The following is a 25,275-nucleotide window of genomic DNA, read 5'->3' as shown; positions in this document are numbered from 1 at the left end:
GTAATTATGTTACTCTTATAACATTTAGCATATTTGTCTCAAAGAAGTAGTAGAGAATTCCAAGCAGTTTTTAGTTTTGTTTTTGAGAAAAACTGATGTTTTCCCTCTCACCCTTTTTTTTACTCTTCAGAATTACTTCTTAACATCAGTTCCCCTGAACAGTTTAGATTTCATCCAGTCCAGCTTACACCCTTTGACACAGAGAATAAATTTATACAGAGTGACAGCAGAGTTGCTCTGAACCCTGTTGTCTGTTTTAGGAAGTGAAAGAGTGAGCTGCAGAACAACTGCTAAGCTTGATTGAATAAATGCTGTGAAAATTCTGCTGCTCAACTGGAAAGAGTAAAGATAATATTGTCAGACCATTACAAACTGTGATTTTAATTAAGAAGCTCAAAAAACTAGCGTCCAGTTTAGCTTTAAGTACCATGACATTTGTACTGAAAGTCATCTTCAACGCTACAGTGGTTTTACACAAAATATGGTGAAATTGAATAATGTGCCCTCTGACCTGGGAGATAAGGCTACAAGTTAAAGATCAAAGGCAACATAAATGTGTTTTATCTTACTTCACTCTTAACTTGTATTTATTCTTAAAATGCATCTGATGTAAAAACATGTTTAAAATATAAAAAAATATTGAACTTACATTTAGGTCATTTCACATATTACCTTCCTTTCATAACTTTCAAGTTCAGTCTTCCATATGAATGAGAATATTTAAATCACAACACCTTTTCTGTAAGCTAGAAATGCATCTGTGCTGCTTAAATATCTTCCTTTCCTTATGTTTATAAACTTTTCAATAATTGATTATTTGACTGTTTTTAAAACATTGGGGTACTGTGACTTTGATACAGAGTATTATTAGAAATGCTATTCAGCGGGGACAAGATATTAGAAATCTTATTTTGCATGTAGCACTAAACATAATATATGGTTTGGCTGTATTTATAGAAGATGGTCTGATATGAAATGATGAAAATAAAAATATGCAAGGTAAACAGAAATTAATTCTTTCCTACAACCTTATGCAGTAGCAGGCTAATACAATTTGAGACCAGATCAAATTCTATCAACTTCACTCTCTGAGTAGTTGCACTGAAATAAAAGGGTGTTCTAGGGATCAAAGTAGTAGTAGCCCATGTAGACTTGCAGTCAGTTATCACAAATAGCAAAATGTTTAAAAGTAAATGGATGAAATTCCAAACCATTAATTTGTTTGAGACCCATTTCTATTTTAGTTTTAAGTTTGTTTAAGACAAATTAGATCATGCCTTGGCCAGTGTTTTGGAAGTAAGCAGGTGTGCTGTTTAGTTTATACCCGGCACTTTAGAAGCCCTGCCATTCAGTAAAGTAGCTTTCGTGTGTGCTGGGGTTGAGCACCCCTTTACTGATGCAGCATTTTTTTCTGGTTTTGTTCCTTTAATTCTGTTTTTTTAGTCTAGTATATGCACTGTTAGTATTTTGCATATACATCATATTTTAGCATGCTATCCAGTTGAGTTTATGTGAAAACTTCAGTGCTGATATCCGCTATTCCAAAATTCTAGCATATTTTGTTGTTTCATACTGATAGACTGTATAAAGACAAAGCAATAAAGGATTCATTTTTCTTCCATCTTTCCTTTGTTTCCATTGTAAAAGTGTTGATTATTGTGTGTGATGTAGTCACTTTGCACCTCACTGCAAGTGCATAGTAGCACTCATGCAGTCAGAAGGCTACAGGATGATTACTACAAAGTTAATTGTCTTGACGGAATATGCCTGAGTACGGGTTCTGTATTGTGCTATTTTTTTTGCTGCTGAAATAAAGAAATAACTGGAGGAAAATGGGCTTGGTCAGGTCTTGGTATCCTCCTTCATTAATTTCCTGGCAGGTGATACAATGAAGAATGCTAGAACTCAGGTGTAGCATCTGTTCATGTGTTCCCTTGTTAACTAGCATTGTCTGATCCTGGGCATCTCTGAGAGAGTGAGCATTTAGAGTTATTTGTCTTCTGCAGTACCTAAATCTTAAATATATATCTTGGTGCTAAAATATAAAAAAGACAAGAATGAGATTAAGGCTAGTGTTGGCTCATTTATAGATCAAACCTTGTGTGCAGTTCAGAAGAGCAAATTTAGAGTGCAAGATATCTGTATAGTCAAAGGAGAGACATCCCCTGTCTACAAGGTGCATCAATATTAGTGAGTAAAGTAGATGGAGCCTCTTTGAATGACTGGTAATTAGTCTAATTTCACTTGCTGACTGTTTATATTGTAAACTACGTTTGTGAGATCATTTAATGGAGCTGCAGTCAAGTGATATGAAATGGTCTAGGTTCATTAAACTCTACTACTCCTCAAAAAAGAGGGGAGCTGCATCCAGATAACCCACATAGTTCTCAGCAGCCTCCTGAACTGTGCCCAGGAGCTGCTTGCATGAGTACTGCTTGGCAAAGGCCAAAATGTGTCAGGGATATTTTAAAAATGGTATAGGCCTTTCCTGAGAGCTTCTCTGCCACCATTTAGTTTTCTAATACAGAAGTAGTGGCCAAATTAATGAAAAATTAATTGCTGTAAAATGTTAAGTAAATGTACTTTTAAATGTTGGTTTGCTCTTAATAATCTAAGATAGGAATGTTATTTTTATTTCCCTTCCATATATTTTAGGAATTTGCCTGTAATTATACTCTGTTGCTTAAAAATACAGTGGGAGGGCAGTGATACAGTATAAATTAAAAATAATTATTTTTAAGTAGAAAAATGGTGGCAACTGAAGGAACTATTGTGGAAAAAAACGTATTTTAAAGATTTGCAATTGGTAACCCTTGGCATAATTTTGACATGCTCTTGCCCTAGGTCTCCATGCCGTTACATCTTTGTTTCTCTGACACTTTCACCTCCCGATTACCACCTTCTGCTTCACTGAGTCACTCTGAGTAGTGGCTCAATTTCCAGAATATCTTTGAGATATGAGCAATTCCCTCTTTGTCTTCCTCCAGTCACCTACCTGACCCTGAGCTATTTCTCTGGTCTAGTTCCACCAAGAAATCATTGTGCCTCAACAAACCATATGGCCACAATCAGTTCCACTCCCCATCCCAGCTTATCTTTATTACTGGTGGAGGGCAGGGCAATAATTCCTGTTCTTGCAGTATCAGACATTAGGAAGAACCACCAAGATTCTGTGGGTCTTACTCCAGCTCCAGGGTCATACCCTCCCTGTCCTACAGTGTCTCCTGGTGTTTCTTGATTGTCTTCTGTGGAAGAATGTTTTCAGACCATTTCACTGTGAGCAGAAGAATCACATACTCAGGCTTTTATTTTACTGTGCACTAAGCCTGGAGTGCAGCTTGTCATCAAAAATCATATTTAGGCAAGTGGTAAGCTCTTAATAAAACTCTTGAGGCTATAGCAGGCTGATTCCTTTTCTCACTGGAAAGAGCCCTGGAAAGTAACTAAAGTATATTTCTACTTTTCTAGTGAGGAGGAGGGACTAACATTGTCTTGCTAACTTAAGAAAGAAATTGGGAGAAGGCTAAGAAAAATCCATATAAAAGACAGTGCAAAAAAGTCAGATCTTGCCACAACTTGTTTGAGACTCAGATTAGCAATGCCTCCCTGTTCGTTAATCTCTCAGAATAAATATACCTAAATGACTATCAGGAAAAACAAATATAACTTTTCCTTTTTTTTTTTTTTTTATTTTTTTGTTGTTATAATATCTACATCCTAGTGTTAGTTAAGCACAGGTCTTCAACAGTTTACTTATGATTAAGAAAAAGAGGAAGTATATGAACATTCACAACCTACATTCCTTGTAGTGATTCTGTAAGTGGTGGTGTTTCTTTGCCAATGCTTCCATTATGACTTTCCATTTGCTGTAGTGTGTTTAATTTCATACCTTATAAAACATGAGAAATTTGTATTGTATATTCTGTTTTGCTAGCCTTATGTTGGTCATTTCTTTTGATTACTATCAGCTTTTATTATCCTCTGATGCTTGGACATGTATTGCATTTGTTACTGTATGGAAATGGAGCCTTGCAGAAGACAGAGACTGGGCCAGATTTGTCCTTGTGCAACTTGAAATTTACACACAGGAATGAGTTTGGCCCAATTAATTTTAGTTGCTGTGTTACTCTATTGTAGATTATAAATAGATTAGGTGTCTAAATACATGCATATCTTTTCTGAGGGATTAATTTATCGCACTCTCTTCAGAGAAAAATAATTGAAAAATTGACAAAATGATACTTACAAAGCTATTAACAATAATACAGTATAAAGAGGAACACAAAAAACTTATTGTATATGAAAAAAATATAACAAATAACTTTTAAAAAAAGTGCACGTGTCACTGAATATAGTTTCCTGTGAACATGTATTTTCAATCACTCCTTCACAATACAAGGGAGAGATTGGTAAAATTCATTATACTTTTTACTTAATGACCATGTGGGTTCATAGCGATAAGATACTGCTTGGGCCAATATGTTAACAGAAATAAAAATACAGTGTTAGATGCTTACAAAAGTAGTTAGAATGTGCCCCCCCCCCTTCCTGATACATAATCTTAAAGTAGAAGTGAATTCATCAAATTTCAAGATGCTACATCTGATAATTGATACTGAGGAATTAATAATTACTCAGTAAAAGGTTACTTACACTTTCCTGGGAAGCACAGGGAATGAATCTGCATTAGTTTCACTAATTTAAATCAGTCACCACTACTCTTTAGAATTAGTTGATGCACTTCTGTGTTTCAGCAAGTATATTGAAAATCTTTATTTAGGTTTGTCAAATGCACAAATTTTCTCTCCTAATTGGCATTGCTCTGTGTCATTTTTAAAAATCCCAGAACTGGAATGGATGAGGCTGCGGGACATCTCTGGAGATGGCTTAGTCTGACCCTGCCCTGCTCAAAGCAGGCTCAGTTAGAGCTGAGTGCACAGAGCCATGTCTAGTCAGGTGTTTTAATATCTGCACAGATAGACTCTGTAGCCTGTCTGTGCTACCTGTTCCAATGTTTGACCACCCATACAATAACTTTTCCCCCCCTTGGGTTTAAGTGAAATTTCCTGTATTTCACTCTGTGTCAGTGGGCACCACTAAGAGGAGTCTGGCTCTGTTGTCTTTATTGCCCCCTTCCCTAGTAGGTATACACATTTATCACATCCCCCAGAGTCACCTCTTCTCCAGGCTGAACAGTCACAGCTCCCCCAGACTCTCTGTGCATGTCAGGTGCTCAAATCCCTTGGTCATCATACTGGCCCTATACTTTGAACAATGCTGTATTGAAAAAAGCCCAATACTTTTGTTTGCATTTGTATTGCAATATGGCGTAATAAGTTTTCCTTGTTAATTAAAACCACGTTATGCTGGAAAGCGTTTAAGACCATAAAGACAGACAGTACTTTTACTAGTACTTTTACAAAGCAGACTGAACACTGTTTGCATCAGAGATTGCTTCTGTTATGTAACAGGAGACCATAAACATTTGTAGGCTTTATTTTCATGATGCATGTGCTAGCACTGTTGCCAAAGTTTAAGGAGATCCTACTCTTACCTGCCTCCAGCCACTTACTTGTTTCTGCCCTGTGCTCCTCCATCAAGGTGCTGAGACAACAAACGGGTTGTGGGAGCTGTGATTTAAGCTATCTAGAGTTTTTAATTGGGCCCCATATTTTGTTGCATTGCTGTGACCTGAGAGCATGATATATTTGGTTTAATACTAGAGAAGGAACAAATAAGCAGCCAGGGCAATGAGGTACAAACATATTGCTGCTGAAGCTGCTGTATTGTTTTGAATCTGCAGCCAAAGACGTGGGCAGGTACAGCCCCAATCTGAATAACTGAGGTAGGGTGGGAACTGCATTAAACTGCATGGACATCATACATCAAAGGAATATGAGAATGTAATGCTGTACTGAGTGGTAGCACAGGAGGATGAGTGTAAACCACAGGCAGCATTAGCATGTTAGGCTATGTTCACAGTACAATGGCAGATTAAATAACGTGTTTACATCACATAACAAAGGAAAACTTGACACCAGGATTTGAAAACAGTTAATACAATTCTGCAGATGTTTACATGAAAGTTCTCCTAAATACACGGGACAACTTAATGAAATATGCTAAAGTGCTTTTTTTTGATAATCTAACACACAGGTGAAGGTCTTTGGTATGGGGTGCTATTTGGAAATGGGAATTGAACATTAGATATGAAATAGACAACTGAGATATTGTGTCTCAGCATGTATGCTATTACATTAAAAAGCATTTGGAGAGTTGATTTATACATACGAGTTACTGTCGTTAAGCAGGTGCTTCATTTATGTTTCTAACAGGATCAAAAATTACAGATGCACTTAACAGCAAAAGAGGAGCATCATAAGAAACTGAATGAAGTTGAGAGGTGTTATGCCACTCTTGCGTGTCAGTTTGGAATCATAAAAGGTGTTCATGGAAAACTAGAGCACAGTGGTATGTATGTCTTAAATGTCCTCCAGCATTTGTTTTTGCTGTGTATTGAAAACTCTGAGTTGGAGAAACCTGACAATTCAGAAAAAACATCAGCTCCCCTGTGCCAAGCATCAAATAGAACAACTGACAATTACTGTACCTCAGTAGCTTCCTCAGTGTTTCTTTCTGTGACAACGCCAGGTTAAGCAGCACAGGCCCTGTACCTCTTCTGCAATTTGTTGATACACTGCTGCAGTTGTGTGTGTGACTGCATATAAATTATAGCAAGGAGCTGATTTGTGTTCAAAACAATCCAGCAGCAGACCCACCCTTTAAAAAAAAAATAAATTACACTTAATTTGGATCAGTTTCCTGTTGCCATTCAGCATAATCAACTTAAACAGCTGTACCGGCTCAAATGAGAGGTTGAAAGTAAAGGAATTAGCAAATAGTGGAAAATTAAGCCTTTTAAAAGTAGGTTTAATATTGCAAAATGGACAGAAAACATTAATGAAATAATAAAAATTGTTTTCTTGTACAGAAATATAACATCTTAAAACCAGTAAATTAATAGGGTGGTATGAGTAATTTTATGCAGTTATCATTGTTATGTAGATTCTCACTACGTCTATTTAAGCTTTACACATCTGTACCATATCCCCATTCATGTGATGAAACATAACAGAATTATTTGTGAAACTACTAATACACAGAAATATTATTCCACGTACTTTTATATAAATATATATTTTTATCTGTAAAATAATAAAGCTGATAATGTCAAGTAATAAAAGTACCTCATTTAAATGAAGTTTTGTACCTATTAATTTGAGAGAGAAATCTTTGTTTCTCATAACAAAGTAAAAGATTTCTATGCAAACATCACAGTGTATGTGTAGAATATGGACTTGCATATTGTTTTGTGTGCCTGAAGTTTTCATCCGTGTAAACACATACACAGCATGTAAATTAAAATAAGTATTGTTTTTTCAAGGAAAGGGAGAAGTATTTGTATATTTCAAAACAAACAAACAAAAACCTGCAAGCAAACAAAAAACCTCACAGCCCAAAACACCAACACATTCTCAAATACCAAAGCTTGTAAGTTTGGGTTTTCTCTGCCTGAAATCAAATATCTTTTCAGGTAAGTTTGAATAACTTGGTAACATGTTCTATGTCTATTTGTGATGTATCAATACCTCAATACCTTTTTGTATTCCATTTTTTAAAATAGGCTAATATTTAATATTAAAAATAACAGAAAACATTCCTGTGTTTTCCTTTTTATTTATATTGGGTGCGACTCTTCTATTATGTCACATACAGAAAAGTCCTCTTGCAATTTCATGGAGAAATAACATTTATTTTCAGTATTTACACTATTTGAAGCATATATAAATGCTTTTTGCCATGTTTCTACTTATATTTATGAGTAATTTCAAAATCAACCTCTAGACAAGATTAAATATGTTACAAACTTCTATTCCAGAAGCCAATCTATTCACCAGTTTTACTCCAGTGTGTCTCTTACTGCAGAGAGAATTCGATTTGAGTTGCAGTAAGACATGCAATGGGCATGTAGGTAACTTGTAAATTCTGAACAAGAAACTGCAGTCAGTGGAAAAGTCAGGCAGAAAATCTACAAGCAGGTTTTTATGTAAATTGTTTAAATCTGTAAACTGTTGTTCTTTATCTGCTGTGTTAAAGCAGTACGTAGGGAAACAAGAAAGTGAAAATTGATGTGTTAACAGTGCTGTATGGGAAAATACCACAATTTGTTGTAAATCTAAAACTTTATTGCCTATCCAATGTCCCAGTATTAGTATTTTAAAGCTAGAGAGTGAACATGACTCTTGTTGAAAGACAGAATTTTACCACATTTTGTTTGCTTGTTTCCGTGGGGTTTTTTCTAAGTTGTATCAGAAGATATGTGTTACATTCTTAAGTATTTTCATTTGTTAAGCACAAATTCACACATAAAACTGCAAAACTGCTTATTGCATTGTAAGCCTGTCGTCCATCATTTTCCATGACACTTATCATCTTTAACAGAAAAGGAAAGGACTTTCTGGGTGTGATGGAGTGTCTAGAGTTCTTTATTCAAGTGTTGTGCCAGAAGCTTTTTGAGAAAAAAAAAGAAAAAAGATTAGGACTGAATGAAGAGGAAACAGGGAATAGAAAAGGCTGAAGAGAGACCTGAGAGGATTAAAATACTGAGGTTGAATAGAGGTGACTGAAAAAGTACAGGGACCAGTGAATATCTTCAGTTTTTCATTGTGAAACTTCCAGCAATTTTCCAGTAATATCTAGGCCTCAATAAAGTCTAAGAGAGAATTCCCTTCCCTTTTAAAAGGGGCAGAGATCATTCCTAGAGTTTTCTTCTCCATTATCCTCTGCTGTTTGCAGTCTTCCATGTCCTGTATGCATATAACTCTGTACATCTGTTAACTCAGTTATGTGAATTTCTGTGGTGCGTTATGTTCTGTGTTCCTCTGAAAGTAAACTCATCAGAGGATTTCAAGCAAAGCTTTAGTTAAACAAAACTAAGATTAAAAGTTCACAGATAAATGATCTTAATAAAGTGACATCAAATGACACTAAAAATTAAATTACAAATAAATTTTAAAAAAGGCAGACCAACATACTGAAAAGTCATTTGACGTATAGAACAACTGGTACCACCTGTGTCATCCTCCAGTGTAGTATCACACTGTACAGAGAAAGTAGTTGAGTCATATTTTCAGTCGTCTTCTTTCCATAAAGATATTTAATTATTTTATAAATTTGATACACATACATTGCAGTTATAAAATATTCATTCAAATATGAAACTATTTATTTACCTGTTTTATCTTCTGTTTTAAGTACAGGAAGCAGTACAGCTTAATAAGAAGCTAACATCAGTGAATAAAAGACAAGAGACTGAAATAAGTAATCTGAAGGAAGTAAGTATAGTATGCATTTCTGAATGTATATCTGGGATTCTTTGGGACTTCTACAAGCTACCGTAGAATAGAAGTAGTGGACAAGCAGCAGAACTGTTCTTCATTCTATGACTAATGGCTACATTGGGCTATGCTTCCTTGTTGTGCACAGATACTTCAGATGAATGCCAATTAAAATTGGAGCAGCTCTGAGTAATTTCTGTAACTTGGGAATTTTTATTTACCTTATAGTGTCCTACTTATTTCTTGTTAATTATTAGCAGCCTCTCTTACTCTGCTGCGCTGTGTTCTCATTGCTTCTCCCATTTCAGATGGAAAGGTAGCAATGGTGTTTCAGTTTAGTCAAAGAGAGATAGAACATTGAAGAATAGTTGTCATAGAAGCAAGCAGGTAGCTTGAATGTAGGATAAAAAGTGTAACTGAATGTTCATCAGAAATGGGAGAATTTTGTGACAGGGGAACTGAGACATTAGCTAACAGTGATACTATGGACAAAGAAGTTGCCTGGCCATTAAGCTCTTTTCTGCCCTTTTCTATTCAGAAACTGGTATTTGCCAGGTACACTTCTGAGTTGCACTCTTAAACACATGTAATGGTGGGAAGAATAAAGTTCTTATTTCCCTTTGAACTGTTTAAGTGTTAACAGGAGAAAAGCAAACGGACCCTCTGACGTCAAAATTGTCCTGTAAACTCAGTATCTTTCCATACCACATCTTTTTCACATCTCCTTATCTTTATATTCTACTTTTTTTTCCCGTTTGATTCTCTCAGGATTTTAGGTAGGGAACAAATGCATGATTGTTCTCAGCTTCTTGGCCTAATGTTAATCCCCAGCTTCTGGATGAACTGTTTGGACTACCATGGAATCTGCAAATTTTTTTAATTTCTTGCAAAACAAAAAGGGGAAGGGGAGATAATTTGTAAATGAGGAAAAGAGACAATGACTATTTTATATTTGGGTTAAATTGATCAAAAATTGGATGTTTATGTGCCATTTTTGTGCCTGAAAAATGAGATTTGAAGGTACAGAAGTACTTGAAAATTCTTCTTGAAACTAGTGTTGTTTTCTTTACTTAAGAGCATACAGCCTCTTATTGTTAAAGGTTCTTTGGAGTATGATGCCTCTAGAAGCCTGACTTAAAATTAACTTTTATCTTGAAATAGAGACAGTTTAAGATTGTTTCATTCTTACTTTCTTTAGTGCTTTGCTTAATTTTTATATTTAATATGTGAAGATATTCTAGCTACAGTAAAGAATAATCAGGAATTCAATCCAGATTTGTTCACTTATGTACTCAAATATAACATGGCAAACCTCAGTGTCGAAAAGGTAAGTTTTGAAGTGACTGGTCTCAAAGATTTCAGAACTCTACCATCATATAAGCAGACTGAGAAACACAATAACAGTAAAGCAGAACAGTGGAATAAGTCTTATTTTCTAAATCACAGGTTATATGGCTTTTAGAGATTTTTATTTAGCTGTATAACTCAAATGATAGGTTATATGTATTATATATAAAAAACTATATATATTTATCTGAAATATTTGATGGATGGAAGAGCAACAGCAAGATACTGGAAGTTGTCAGTGATAACAACTTTCCTCTATAGAAAAGCTGTATTTGTTAGAATGCTAATAACGTCATAGCCATGAAAGTCTGAGGGCAACTTTGTCTTGTGTACATAGGGTACACTTCAACTGTACAATTCATTTTTAAAAGGATAAATAATTTTTATGTGACAAAAAGAGGGACATTCATTTAAAATGCAGGATATCTTCTATTGTAATATATTGTGAATATAAAAATTTAGGAGGTTTAGAAATTTTTAAGCATCACAGTAAATTAGATTTGTTGATTTTTGTTAAGAAACCAAGAATAATTAATTACTTGGAATTCTCTGAGGGTAAGTAATTTGAGAGGTAAGAAAAAAATTTTACGTGGTAAAATTTGTGAGTAACAGAGGTGCATAAGAGAGACTGATAGTGATTTATGTACCCCAGTAATCAAATATATTGCTTGATCCATTATTTCTTTTCAGCTATACTCCTGATTCTTATGGTCATGGGTGATGCATTTTAAATAAAATACTTTTAAATAAGCAGAAGAAGGGGCCAACTGAAACTTAATATGGCTTCCTCAATTCACCAGGAAATGCCTTTATCATGGTTGTTTCTGAATTTCTTATTGGTTGTTTAGTATTTGACCATCCTATTCTGAATGATGGCAGAAAACTGAACTGGAATTTAATTTCTTAGCATTTTAATATTCATGTAGTGCCACAGCACTTTGCTGTGGCAATTCCTTATTTTGCAAAAAAAGTGAGGCTTTTTTTATTTGCAAATATGGTTTTATAAATAAAAGTTGTATATAATAGAAAGACATGCCTTTTTCCTCAAAACACAGAATTTCTGTGAAAACAGTTAAAAATGAACAATAGAGTAAAAAATACAGCCCCTTTTCAATATTCCCTATTTCAAGTTTGCTTTTAAACATTTCTGGAAAGTTATGTAGTGAGAGAGTGCATTTCTGAACTGTATCTGTAATGGCACTTGTTAGTTCAGTACAACTTCTGTTTGTGAGGGGTTGTGGGCTCGTGATTTGGTTCACTGCAAAAGAATAGAGAAAAAGTGCTTGAACCAAGTAAGTAGCGCCCTAAGCTAGTTGCATTTCATTGTGGTTACCTTGTAATGAGCCTAACCATTGCAAAAGTGAGCTTAGAGCAGTCAAGTGTTTTCCCTTGTTGGGGAATGTATCTGTTGCAGAGCTGAAGGGACCTACAAGACGTACAAAGCAATGAGAAAACTTTTGATATTTAGAGAGTTTGAAAGAGGGATTACCAATTGGTTTTCACTTGCTACGTAACTGAAAGAAGTCAGCACAAGTTGGAACAGCTTGGAAAGCTGGGTTTATCTGCCTTGGAGACTTGACTGACCTCTAACAGCTCTGACAACTTGTGGGTTCAAACTTCTTTCCTGTATAGACTCAGTGCTGGAGTGGGAATGACTATCCATAGTACGAAAATCTTGATTTGGCTGTCAGCTCTTATCACAGCCATTACTTTGACTCAGACCAGGATGATCTCACACATTTGTTCTTAAAGGGAATATAAAGTTAGTGAATGCTGTTCAGCATTTATGGATAAAAATAATCTCCAATTGTAATGAAATTACAAGTATGTGATGGGTATGTTTAAACATATACAACAGTAAAACCTGGGTTAAGCTGAGGTCCAGGCTGCACCGGTTTAGTCTTCTGGGATTTGTGGAAAAAATATTATTTAGAGAGGTTGTAGTTTTCTCTTGACATTGCCCACTTACAAGTCCAGTTCCTAAGTCTTATCATAACACACTGTGGCATAACCTTCTTTTCAGCAACATTTATTTTAGGATTTGAACATTGAGATATTCAGTGTGGTGGCATTCTTTTCAATCACTATGAAAATGCTTGCAATGAAATCTGGCCAAGGAAAACGTGTCTTTCATTCTGCTGCTTAAAAAAAGAGTTATGCTGCTCAAGGCCTGAAAGATTACAAGACAATTGCACCAATCTAAGAAGGGAGTGAAAAGATAGAGTTGTGATTTTGGATACAGTTAAAGTTTGTGTACGATATCAGCACTGTTCTGGGAAATGGTTACATCTGCCTGCGCTGGCTGCTTTTCCAGTCCCATACCACCTCTTCAAGCTGGCAAATGTGTTTGTGCGGCCTTGAGGGAAAGCAGCATGAAAACTTTGTATTGATCAAAACTACATTTTACCAAATGAAAGGGGAAGTTTTAGCTTAGGTTAACTGGCAAAAGGAGAACACGTTTAAGGAGCAGGACTGTTTCTTTTGTGACACTCTTGACTTGTGCTGACTTGAAGTGTTTCTGAAACCATGTCCCTAAGCGTTGGCTGCTAGCAACACATCAAAGGAAAAGGTTTAAAGCCTTATCATTCTTTCTTAGCATTCCCCCAAACCTGATAAAATTATTTTCCAGATTCAATTTAATTTATAGGGTTCTGAATACTACCGGTAATCTTATTAATGACAGAAAGCTACTAGGAAAAGAAGCAAAGCCTCTGGGGGCGAAATTTTTTTTTCATTTCAGAATACAAGAAAATATACCTATGTATGTATAAAATGATTTTCTGTTATTTTCAGAGCTACATAGTTTCTGCTTTCACTCACCATAGAAAACCTTCCCATTATTTTTTGTGGTCGGGTTTGTGTTGGTTCTTTTAGGATTTGTGTTGGTTTCTGGTTGGTTGTTGGGTTTGGTTTTTTTCTGCCTACAGCTTTGCTAGATAAGCAGATCTGTGTTTGATTGCAGATGTATTATATATATATTCACCTGCTATATACAAAGAAGAAAATCTAGTCATTTTTTCTACCTCAAGGGCATGATTTACTTAGTGTGACATGTTCTTTCTCCACAACAAAATAAGTAATAAGATTTTTATGCACACAATAAACTCTGAGTTTTGGAAAATATATGATATCAGATCCATAGTGGGCTTTTGCACCTGCTTGTGTAGCACACAACCTGTTAGCTGTGTTCTATATACCATCAATGTAGTTCTCTGTAAAGGTTGGCACAGTGCACCTTTTTGCTTTTACAAAGTTAAAATTGCTTGAACCTCCTGCCCCTTAAATGTAGGAACTCTCCTTGCATATTTCATCACAGAGCTTTCCAGTAAAAACACTACAACTAATACATGTTTTCATGGCAGAAGATGGAAAAAGCTTTACTAGCTTGCACAATATCACAATTCTAAAGCTTTGCTGTCTTTGGGTTCTACAGTTGATTGTGCAATCCCACTTAGTACTTACTAGATCATTTTAGATTTATTTATGGCTAAAATACATGAGAAATGCAGCCTCTAGAAAAAAAACAAAAAAAACCAAAAAAAAACAAAAAAAAAAGATTTATTTAAAAGTAGTACCTGTGCTTCTATTTTCTGTAAAACTTTACATTTGTAAATTTAAAATACAATGTAATCTTCCCTATTTCTTAGTACTGTTATATGATTTTGTCCAGAACAGTTAAACCATTGGTCTGTGATAACATGGAATTCCAGTTTTGTGAAGAAAAGTTAAACAGACTGGACTTAGTTGTTAGATAAAACTATTACCATTCTGAATGCTTGGTTCACCACTATGGCATCATGAAGAATTCTTGATACTATCTGTGAACAGCATTCATAACCTCTGCGATTCGTCTGAGTAAACGTCAGAGCGCTCAAGGAGAGAGCGATATTAAACAGACTACCTTGTACTAGAATGGGAGGGGTGGGGGAGAACAGGGCACAATATTTATGACTCCAGGAACTATAAGTTGTAATTTAATGAGATCAAAGCATTTGCTGTTTATTTGCTCCACTAGGAGCTTGGAATAAACCAGTTAGAAAACAGATACCAAAAAAAAAAAAAAAAAGGCACGATATTTAAAAGATAATAAAGACTATAAAATCAAAGGCATATTTTAGATGGAAAATCATGTCATAGAAGCCTCTAATATAAAATTAATTTAGCATTCTCCTGAGATTAAGTAATTAATGTTTCAGGAAAAGCAAAGATCCTGCAGATTTATAGCCAGTTCCTGTTTTTACCAGATAGTCACTGTTCTTCCTTTTTTCCTCCTGATTCCCAGGAACATGCACAGTAGTTATAATAGGTACTTTATTCCTATTGTATATCTCTGTGTAGGAGGTTTTACCAATAGGAACTCAACATCCACTCCTAATAGACTTCTTAGAAGAGAAAATAACAAAATGCTTAAGTATGATGAATACTTCAAACAGAGTAAAATTAGCACAATAATGTTTCATCTCTGAAAAGAAACTTTTAGCTACATGTGACAAGTTTAAAGTTTAGCAAGTCAGTCTTATGAATTTCAGTTCCTACAATTTATTCTGTTGTTTCCATACATTATTTAGAAGTAGGGCATGACTCAGGATAGTTTAAAAGATTTGTCTTTGTTTTGAATTGCAATGCCTATACTGGGTGAACTATTTATATGTGTTTCCTGTGTTAAGGAACTGAAGAAAGTAACTGCAGACTTGATAAGGTCCAAGGTCACATCTCAGTACAGGGTGGGAGAAGAAAACATCAATCTTGCAGCAAAGGAAAAACAGTTTCAAGAACTGCAACAAAAGATCAGAATGGTATTTTGATTTAAACAGATTTAAGGTTTTGGTGAATACTTTTCTGTTCTTTCTTCAGCAAACATTATGGCAATGATCTTTGACATATACAGATTAATGATTCCTTTCTACTAACTGCATATACAATATAAAAAAACTATTTCCAGAACTTTTTCTAGGGAAGTAAATATGTTATCAATATAAGTATAATTTTATAGTTAAAAAAAAAAGATAAGACATTTCAAAATATTTTTTTCTTTAAATAGCCTCACGATAATACAATACATTAATACAATATTACTAAAGAAAATACACAGAAATGTTAAATGCCTTTTCATGTTCTTCATGCTCTTTTTTTTAAGGAGACAGCAGTTAGTAAAAAAGTTCAAGAACAAAACGCTCACATTAAAGAAGAAAAGCTGGTGAGTTGTTAGTACTTTACTATTTAAAATCATCAACATATATGCCATATTTCTTATTTAAGTTTCTTAAATTATTAAACTAAACTACTAGAACTAATTAAATTCACTTGTTTACTCTTCAGAAATATTTTAATACTAACATGAATGGGATCTTCCTCCACAGTCTTTAGAAAATTTATTACCAGAACAAAGTCCATTGTTTGACACTTTATTCCAAGTCTTAAATTTCGTTTTTGAATTCAGATGGGAAAAATTTGGTATAGCCATGAAACAGTTGTTTACATATCAATTCAGTACAAATAAGCAATAAGGTTTGCTCAACATGCTTGCTGTTCTGCTTTTCTGGTTGACAGCAGTTTGCTATAATATTGCTGGTATTCAAACCAGGTAGAATTGGAATTGTGTCAGTCATATACAGAGGAAATCATATTCCATTCATACAAAGCACATACATTTAGAATATTAAGCTATACCTGTACATAGCTGAACAGAGTTAAGACTGCATTTTGTTGCAAACTCAGATACGTTCCAGAGCAAATCCTGATATTCAAACCAAGGTACATGGAGTCAAGCATTAAACAATTAAACAAGCAAAACAATTATGTTCCCTGTAACAACAGCATAATACTGCTTTGCAGAATATTAAGCATAAAAAGGGGGTGGGGGTCGTGCAGGTTTTTTGTTGTGGTTTTGTTTTTTTTTCCTAAAACAGTTGTAGAATTTTCATTCTGCAGTTCATTAAGTCAAACATGTCAGAGAAGTGTATCATTCTTGTTCTCAGGGAGAGACCAAAGCAGTAGCTTGTTTGCACACCCAGTGAGCACTCACTGAAGGCTAATCCAACAGTACACTTCCAACCCATGAAAGCATATTTGCATTTTGAGTTTGGTTTTTAAAAATACTTGCCAATAAACACAGGGGAAAAAAGGAGAGACATTCCTGCCTCATTACTCCCACAGCCCTGAATGCACTAAAAACATTTATATGGAGATACTTGTAGCATAATTCATATGGATATTTGATATATATTATCTAAGGCAAGGACTTTTATTTTCTTTCTGTTCTCACCTGTGTGAATTGTTAGGGTCGGTGGATGGTTTTACCATATGGAGGGCTTTGGTATAAATCTGGGAAGGGCTCTAATATAGAGGTGGACTTTGTGTTTCTCCAAGAACTTGGGTTAGAAGACCTGGATTTCTGTATTAAAGCACTACAAATTCACCATCTGGACTAACTGATGTTGGCTTCAGTGGTTCTTGGACTGAGGCTGAATATAATATCTAAATCATAGCTGATTTACACTGAACTGCATGCAGAGAAGCAATCTTGTCTAGTTGAGTGAACACTGTACTAGATTTAAAAGATATGGCCAACTCTGCTGCTGACCTGTCAGATGACACTGGGCAAGCCATTCCAGCTCTCTGTAGTTCAGTTTTCAAGATGTAAACTGAACGGAAGATAAATTAAGATTCAGCACAAGAATATTATTTATTTCTGTGTAAGTAAGAATTTACATACATGAAAAGGAATGAGAGTACACCCAAAATAATGATTTTATTTTTAGTAGATAGCTGTACACAATAGAACCCAAAATAGATAAATTTGAAAGCTCTTTGCAAGTATGTGAAAATACTTTGTTTTAACAATTCATTCCTCTCAATATATTTTGAAGCAACTAAGCACATTTAAGACTGTCATCTGCCTGAAACTCAGGGTTTTTTTTCCTGTGGATGTCATCTTTTAGTAACTGCTGTTCTGGTCTTTGGGGAGTATGGATTGGCTTGGCTAGATCATTCCTTCTGTCTTTGAATCTTTCGAAATGTGTTTTGTAATGTTTAATAAAAAATTACTCTCTGCCTCCATTTCATCCATGTTTTCAGCTAACTGCCACAAAGTTAACGGCAGCACCCATGCGTTTGCAAATCTATACTACTTTAGTCAAGTCATTTTGGGTGGCTCTTTTTTTTAGAACTTATTCTTCCTGAAGTAACAATATAGTCTTGATGAAGGTACACAAAAGTTCAGATAGTGACATCAAAATCTGATGTGCTGCACCATATGAAGTAAAGCTAATGTGTGGTAGTTCACATTTATTGGGATTTAATTCAGGAGGTACAGAATATTGTCATATGAAGGTGATTCACTAATGGAAGTGATTACTTGCCTGTCATATATTTTCTCTGGGATTATTCATAATTGCCAGAACTGTAATGTGGTACCATAAAATTATTCTGTGAGATTAACTGAACTCTCATTGAGGTTGGATCTGATATATTTTATTCAGATTTGCACTCAAGTATGTTTAAAGTGTCAATGGATTTTAATTTTAATTATAAGAAAATTCTCTAAAAAGGGTAAGTTATAATAATGTTAACTTCTCCAAGGCAAAAGGCCAGAAAAACCTGGAGGAGTTCTGTTTTCTTCCTAGAAGCCCTTCCCCAATGTTGATGTTGGACTGCATTTATATACATGACTTTGTAAACACTGGCAGAATAAAAACCAAATATGTTAATCTAAAAGACATTTTATCTAATATCTAATGTTTAAACTTCAGAAACAAAATCTTATTCAATGGATCCTGATTTGTTTGTATTAATAAGGAAATTCTCAGCTCTCTACAATGTGTGCAGGAGTTGCTTCAGCGAGTAACCCAAACGAACATTAGAATGGAGAGTGAGTTAAATGCACTGAAAGAAGAATATCAGGTCAGATTTTTCTTGATTAGACAAACTACTACTATCTGTTATATATTATTTAAGTCCAGGGCTGTTAAAGACATCTGTATGCTTTTCAGAACTTTTGACCTCACTTCCATTGCTCCCTCAGCTCCTTAACTGTCAGCATGAACCTTGAAGTGCAGGCTATGGTTTCCCTCTTCTAGTTCTCCCCCTAAAGTAAATCACGGTTGCCATTCTTATCAGCCATTTCTGGAGGGTAAAACCAGAACGTATTGGAGGTTGCTTTCAAGTATTTTGAAATCAAATATTATGACTTTTATTTCCTATAATTTTCATATAGGTATAAATTGCTTTTCTGGAAAATACTTCAAATTTCAGATCTTCATAACCAGACTTGTCCCCAGCATTGTTAGAGCAGAGGGCCTAAAAAAGAGCATATCCTAAGCCATTTCTTGCTGTGTTGTCTGGTGTCATGTTTATGCTAGAGGTGGTAAGTAGCACAATGGAGAGTGTGGAGTTGCAGCATTCCTCAGTTCCTCTTTGAGCATATAAAAGTGGCTCAGAACAGTTTAGACTCTAAATGACACTAGCAGTCAGATTGGCCTACAGGGCACTAAAGATTAAGGTCATATCTGTTCCGGTCAGGTGTGCCATGCAGAGTACAGGTACAACCATTAATCGGGCTATTAATAATTATTGTTTATTATTTGTCCATACATAATCACAACTATTCCACTCTTTGCTTGGCTTGTGAGGCCAAGGTTTTGAACTAGAATCTCAGTTAATTTAAAATTAAACTTCCTGTGTGCATGTATATTTTGTTTCTAAGTAAATGTTTCTATGCTGAATTGAGATTAGATTCACTTCACATAAGCCTTTACTTTGTCTTTTAATAGATGTAAGCAGTTTGCTTTCTGCCACAATATCAATACATTAATTTTGCATTTTGATGAAACATGTAGGGTTAAAGATGAGTAATGTTCTCCATCAGAAACTAGGAATTAAAGTACCTGCGTTGTAGTATTGGCTAAAACTGTAGTGACTGGAAGAGAAATAGAAGTCACTAATTTCAGGTGTCAAGGTTCCTGTATTTATATTAGTGTGAGAGTGGGATTTTCACAATTTAAAATTCTTTGATCTCAGAGTGCTCTAGAACCAAGAAGAGATGCCTCTCAACCTGGAAAAAAGTCCAGTTTCTCTCTTGTAGATTGGCTCTTTTAAAAAATAATTTTAAATGACAAAGCACAGTATAATGGGAAAAGTGTGGTTTGTTAGCATGTTTTAAACTTTACACAAAGATTAATTTGAGTCTCTGGGCTGTAGAATTGCCTGAAGTACATGATTTTCTAAAGCCTCTGTTATTTATATGTTGGGTCCAGTGAAACAGCTGGATTACTTGCTATTCATACAATACTTGGTTTTGTCAAAGAAGGTAACATGCATTTTATTTTTTAAGATTATTGAAATGACTTTGTAAATTAAACCAGAAGTTCAAGATAGTTTAATTGGTATATAAACTTACTGATGATGACTTTTGTGATATGGAGACCCTTTAGGATCTTTGTGTCAGGATTATTGAATAGCAGGTATTCTAAAAGTGCTTTTTTTGATAGTATTTCTAAGCTATCATTTCCCACCTCAAATAAAGTTTATAGTATGCCTTAAAACTCCAGCTAAAACTGTGAATGGTATGTGTGAATCTTATCTTTGAAGACTTCACATAAATGTCTACAAGTGTAAGAGAAGTATAGATTGTTCTCTTGTTATTAAGGTATGAATTAAGTACAAGCCTGTTTTGCAGCCTGCACACGCCAACAATTAATTTCTGATTGTAAATATACTAATTCTGATTAGAGAGCCTGCTTTGATTTGGGTCCTGTTTATATTAGACATTGAGATGGTATTAAGGTTTTCTATTTTTCTAGCTACAGGACAAACTATTTCTAGTCAGCAAAGCTTCAGTGTGATCTTCAAAGGCAATTTCTTGCAGGCATAAGTACTTTAAATGAAATTGGTGTTAAAAGATATGGCTAACTAATAAGAGGCTCTTGATTCAACCTTTGAAAGCTCTGATGACTATACAAGGACTCCTCAATACTTAGTTTAATGTAAATATTCCTTCTTAGTCTTCACTGTGGCATTTAAGATCAGCTAAGATTTGATCTCAGCTGAGTTTTGTGAGAACATTCTCTGCATTCTCAAACCCAAGATTTTCTCACTTGAGAATGATAATTAGATTCAAAACATTTATATAAGCACATACGAGTGATAAGATTTTGAGAGATCACATCTGGAAACATAAAAGTGGCTAGATATTTCAACAGATTTATTTTTTTGTAAACCTGATAAATGCATGTGCAAAATGCAGTGATTCCCTTGGACAACATGATGCAAATACAACGCGATATTAAAAGTGAATGTCACGTGTTCTTGTTCTTTCCATATGAACTCAGGGGGTTATTTTGATTTGTCAGAAATGTCTGTTTAAACAGTAGTCATAAGATATTGTTGGTTTTTATAGCTACTTGTTTGGCTGAAAGTTTGATACAATTACCAGGATATTCCAGTGAATAAGGCATTAACTGTTCATTTTGCGGTGTCAACAAATGAAACTTAAAAAAGAGAGAGCTGAACATATACCTTGAAGGGTCTACCCACTTTCCTGCCAATTTGAGAGCAATTGCTTTAGTCTTAGTCTTTATTGCTTGTAGAATCACACTTGTGATGAATGGGGTCTGAAGGTTATTCCTATCCTCTGTCCTACATCCATGTCAAGTTTGTGGACCTTGCTCATGAAACAGTTTCTTCAGAATAATAGAAAAATGGAAGGAGTGATTGTACAGTCCCATAGAAATATTTTTATTCTTACACTCACAAAAAATTACTGCTTATTTTTGAGCTTGAGATGACAGAATACTTAAACTTGCAAGGTAACTTTCAAGAAAGATAATACTGTCCTTTCTTATTCTACCTATGCATACTTAGTGCTAGGATACCAATGTTCTTTTGAGTTCAGAAAAAACAAGTTAAAATTCTTTAAATGATGACAGAATACTTGAGAATGCAAGGAATTCAGGTATTCCCCCCTCTGTACAATTACCTTTAACCAAGAAGTATCAAGAATCAAGAAGTAGACTAATTTCTAATTAAAAGACCGAGTAAAAAGGAATTTTACTTTGGAGTATTGCCTCCATAACATTTTTCGCGTGGACTTTCAAAGAAGCTCAGTAGAGGCATAAATACGTAGCTGGTCATATAGCTACATGAATTAAAGTTATGTTTACATTATCAAATATATTTGTGTCATCTATATAGTAGATAATGGATGCATTAAGTCCTTTATCTTCTATTTCGTTTCCTATAAAAATGTGATAGGATAAAAATTCCAACAGTACCTGAGATGTATGTGAACTTATTATTTATTTACACAAGACAGCTTTAATTTAGCATAGTAAAGCTGAGTTAACCCCAAAATGTTGCAAGTACGACTATGATAGCATAAAATTTATTACTAATAAAACTGTTATTTTAATGCACATTAATCTATTTCAGTGATCTAATAAAAATAAAGGATAATCAGACATGTACTTCATGTTCCAGTGGATATGTTTTAGAATTTAAAGTTTTTAGAGTTTATAAGATAAGTTAATAAACAATTTAGAATTGAAAAACAGATCAGAAAAACAGAAGTATTTTCTTTGACTACACAGTAGTTTTTTCTTTAAGCGCAATGGGTCTAGACTGTGCTACATTTCATATTTCTCATCTCTGGACTTTATATTACTTTTTCAGCACATTAAAACTTATGCAGTGAAACTGAATAATGGCAAGTGTTTTTATACCCTTTTATAGCCATTTCTTTTTTCATAACCTCCCCCTGTTTCCTGTTAGCTAAACTATAAGCACCTTTCTGTTAATTTATGAAAATTATTGTTGAGATAGCACATTATCACTGATCTGTATGGCACTTCCAGCATGTTAGAAGCAAAGGTCCAAGCAACATAAAACACATCAAAATTCATTAATGTGGTATTGATTATTTTTTGGATAATTAATTTTATTGCAGACCCTTGAAAGAGATAATGAGCTGCAAAGGGAGAAGGCAAAGGAAAATGAAGAAAAGTTCCTTAATCTTCAGAATGAGCATGAGAAAGCACTAAGAACTTGGAAAAAAGATGTAGGTTTATTAAATTAAATGTTAGAGTATTAAAAGGTTTTTGAAATAGTCATCAAGCATTTCAGGTAATTCCTAAAAGCCAAGAAAATATTACAGAAATAATACAACAAAAAGAACCAATTTCTTTTCCAGTAATGCAGACTATTCTAGAAATGAATATTTTTAACAGGTAGATTTGGGAGAAACATTGACTTCTGTGCTCTAAAAGGTCAGTACACTTCCTGCAGTTCTGTAAAGCAAGAGTCAAGGTATTAGGTGTTACCTTGAATTTAGCACTTAAATATTCCAGAATTACATATTTGCCATTACCTAGACATGGAAGCTGATAAAATTCAGTGTAAATTAAAACTATATGTGTTTAAAAAAATGCAAATTTCCTGAAAAATACAATTTATACAGAGAACACCTGCATTTCTAGGCTGTACTCCTGTATCCTGAAAAATCTATTAGTAAACTGTCATATAGTAAAAAATGAATGTAAATCCACATGAACTGAAGTGACATGAATGACCATATGCAAAGGGAAAAAAAAAATCAACTTCACACTGGATCAGGCCAAGATACTGAAGGCTTGCATTAAAGCAGAAGTCTTGATTTGACAGGAACTAATCAATTTCAACTGTGGGGTGAAAGAGTATAAGAAAAGGTAAAAAAAAATCTGTATGTCCTTTCAGTGAATTCACCTCTGTCTACACCTAAACAATAATTTATCTTCAATATTTGCCATTCTTTCTACTACTTCATTACTTTTAAAGAATAATTCAGTAAATATTTAACCCAAAATAATTAGCAAAATATCGTAGCTGTAAACACTATCTGCAATAATAAATGCATGTCCACAAGTAAGAAATATTAATACTTATTCAGTGAGACAAGACCTGTTTAGTGTGTGGCAACCAGACTCTAAGCAGCATTTGCTTAATAGTCTGTCTTGTTTCTACACAACTGGTACCTCTGCCAGAAAGGTTTTGAATTTGGTATGGATTCTCAGGGAGGCTGTGGGGAAACAAAGCAAAATTGTCCCTGTAATCCTGTTGTCTAGCATTAACTCTTGAGTGCAGCCACTATGGAGATGACTGCAGCTATGAGTCTACAAAATAGCTGAACTGCTCTGATGCTCACTGCCCTGAGAAGATTTGATCTCCCCGATTCCTGGAAGTCTTATACCATAGTTTCCTGTATAGACATGGAAATGTTTGCATTTGTTCTTTAGAAGATTATTTTTTTTTTAGCCTCTCCATATTTCTGCTATGGCTAACTAGAAATTTGGTTTCTTAATATCTTGTAGTGTCATTATGGATAATGTTAACCTTATACACTGCTCTGGAAATATTTGTAAATTAAATTAAAGTATTTCTGTAAAATTGCCCTTTTATTCTTATTACCCTTGTTTTTTTAATCATCCTTTTTGTTCTAAATACAGAGATTTAATTGTTATGTGCTCACTTGAGTATTGGATACTTGAGGCAGAAGTGCCAAGCAAATTATTTGTTGTTGTAGTTTTTTGACAACGTAGGTAGAGAATGAATGTTGACTAGCACATTTATCTTTGAGCCAAAAAAAGGAAGAAAGCTACAAATAGAAATCTCACTTTTTCAAACATTGTTACTTGAAGTAAATGGTGAAAAAAAAACCCAAATAATAAAAGGTATCATCTGTAATGGAAATGTAGTTAAAATCTTGGTTTGAATGAAAAAGCTCAAAATTATCTTACTTTGTACAAAGAAATCACTTAGCATATACACTTCATTTTAAGAATTTAATTTGCTAAGCTGTTAATACCCCTGTAAAATACTGTTTTACATATTTGAACATGCAATCAAGATCTATGTTTGTGTGCTCTGTGTCCCTTCAATTTTTACAGGAGGAAAACATGAGAAGAGAAATAGGCGCTATTAAAAATGAGTTGAATTCACTTAAACGAGTTCACAGACATCTTGAAGGATATCATCCTCCTCAGGGAAATCAGCATTCAGAGAAAGTGGAAAATCTGCAGGTAAGTGTCTCTAATAGCTGCAGACTTTCCATTTCTTGTAAAAATACTAGAGAATGAGAGATATGATAGTTTTTCTAATCTGGCTGGCAGTGTCCATGATCTTCCTTTGACATCACTAAACCTAAAAATTTAACTGATTTAATCAGTGATTCAAGATCCCATGAAAATTCCTCTACCCAGAGAATGTTCCCCTTTCGTCCAGAGGGGCACTTGTATCATAGAAACTGGAGATGTTACCTCAATAATAAATTTATACATAATTCATAAATAATCTATCTTAACTAAGCCCTGTTTCACAAAGATATTTTGCATCAGTGTTTCTCAAATACTGTGGCAGACCAACTGACTTCATATGTATGTGAGTTCCCTGGGAGTGTGAAAATCCACTTCTACTCAGAGGAACAAATTTCAGCCTCTGTAATGCGAGACAGATGAGAAATTCGCTTTATCAACATATAGATTATTGACATTCTTCAGTTTTA

At 34.4% G+C, this 25,275-nt stretch overlaps 1 protein-coding gene across 1 annotated transcript in view; it reads left to right on the top strand.

Moving 5' to 3' along the window:
* The window catches only part of CCDC73 (coiled-coil domain containing 73), a 103,910-nt gene that overhangs the window by 65,404 nt on the left and 13,231 nt on the right, over positions 1 to 25,275 (top strand). The window contains exons 11-16 of the mRNA XM_080405846.1: positions 6,336 to 6,471; positions 9,316 to 9,395; positions 15,413 to 15,541; positions 15,883 to 15,942; positions 22,687 to 22,797; positions 24,662 to 24,793. Of these exons, the coding sequence (XP_080261972.1) occupies positions 6,336 to 6,471; positions 9,316 to 9,395; positions 15,413 to 15,541; positions 15,883 to 15,942; positions 22,687 to 22,797; positions 24,662 to 24,793 (648 nt within the window). The remainder of the gene's footprint in view (positions 1 to 6,335; positions 6,472 to 9,315; positions 9,396 to 15,412; positions 15,542 to 15,882; positions 15,943 to 22,686; positions 22,798 to 24,661; positions 24,794 to 25,275) is intronic.

The sequence above is a fragment of the Falco punctatus genome (assembly GCF_963210335.1).
Source record: "Falco punctatus genome assembly, chromosome: 10".
Lineage (NCBI taxonomy): Eukaryota > Metazoa > Chordata > Aves > Falconiformes > Falconidae > Falco > Falco punctatus.
Note: the sequence above shows the minus strand (reverse complement) of the source record. Positions and strands in the feature narration are given on the sequence as shown.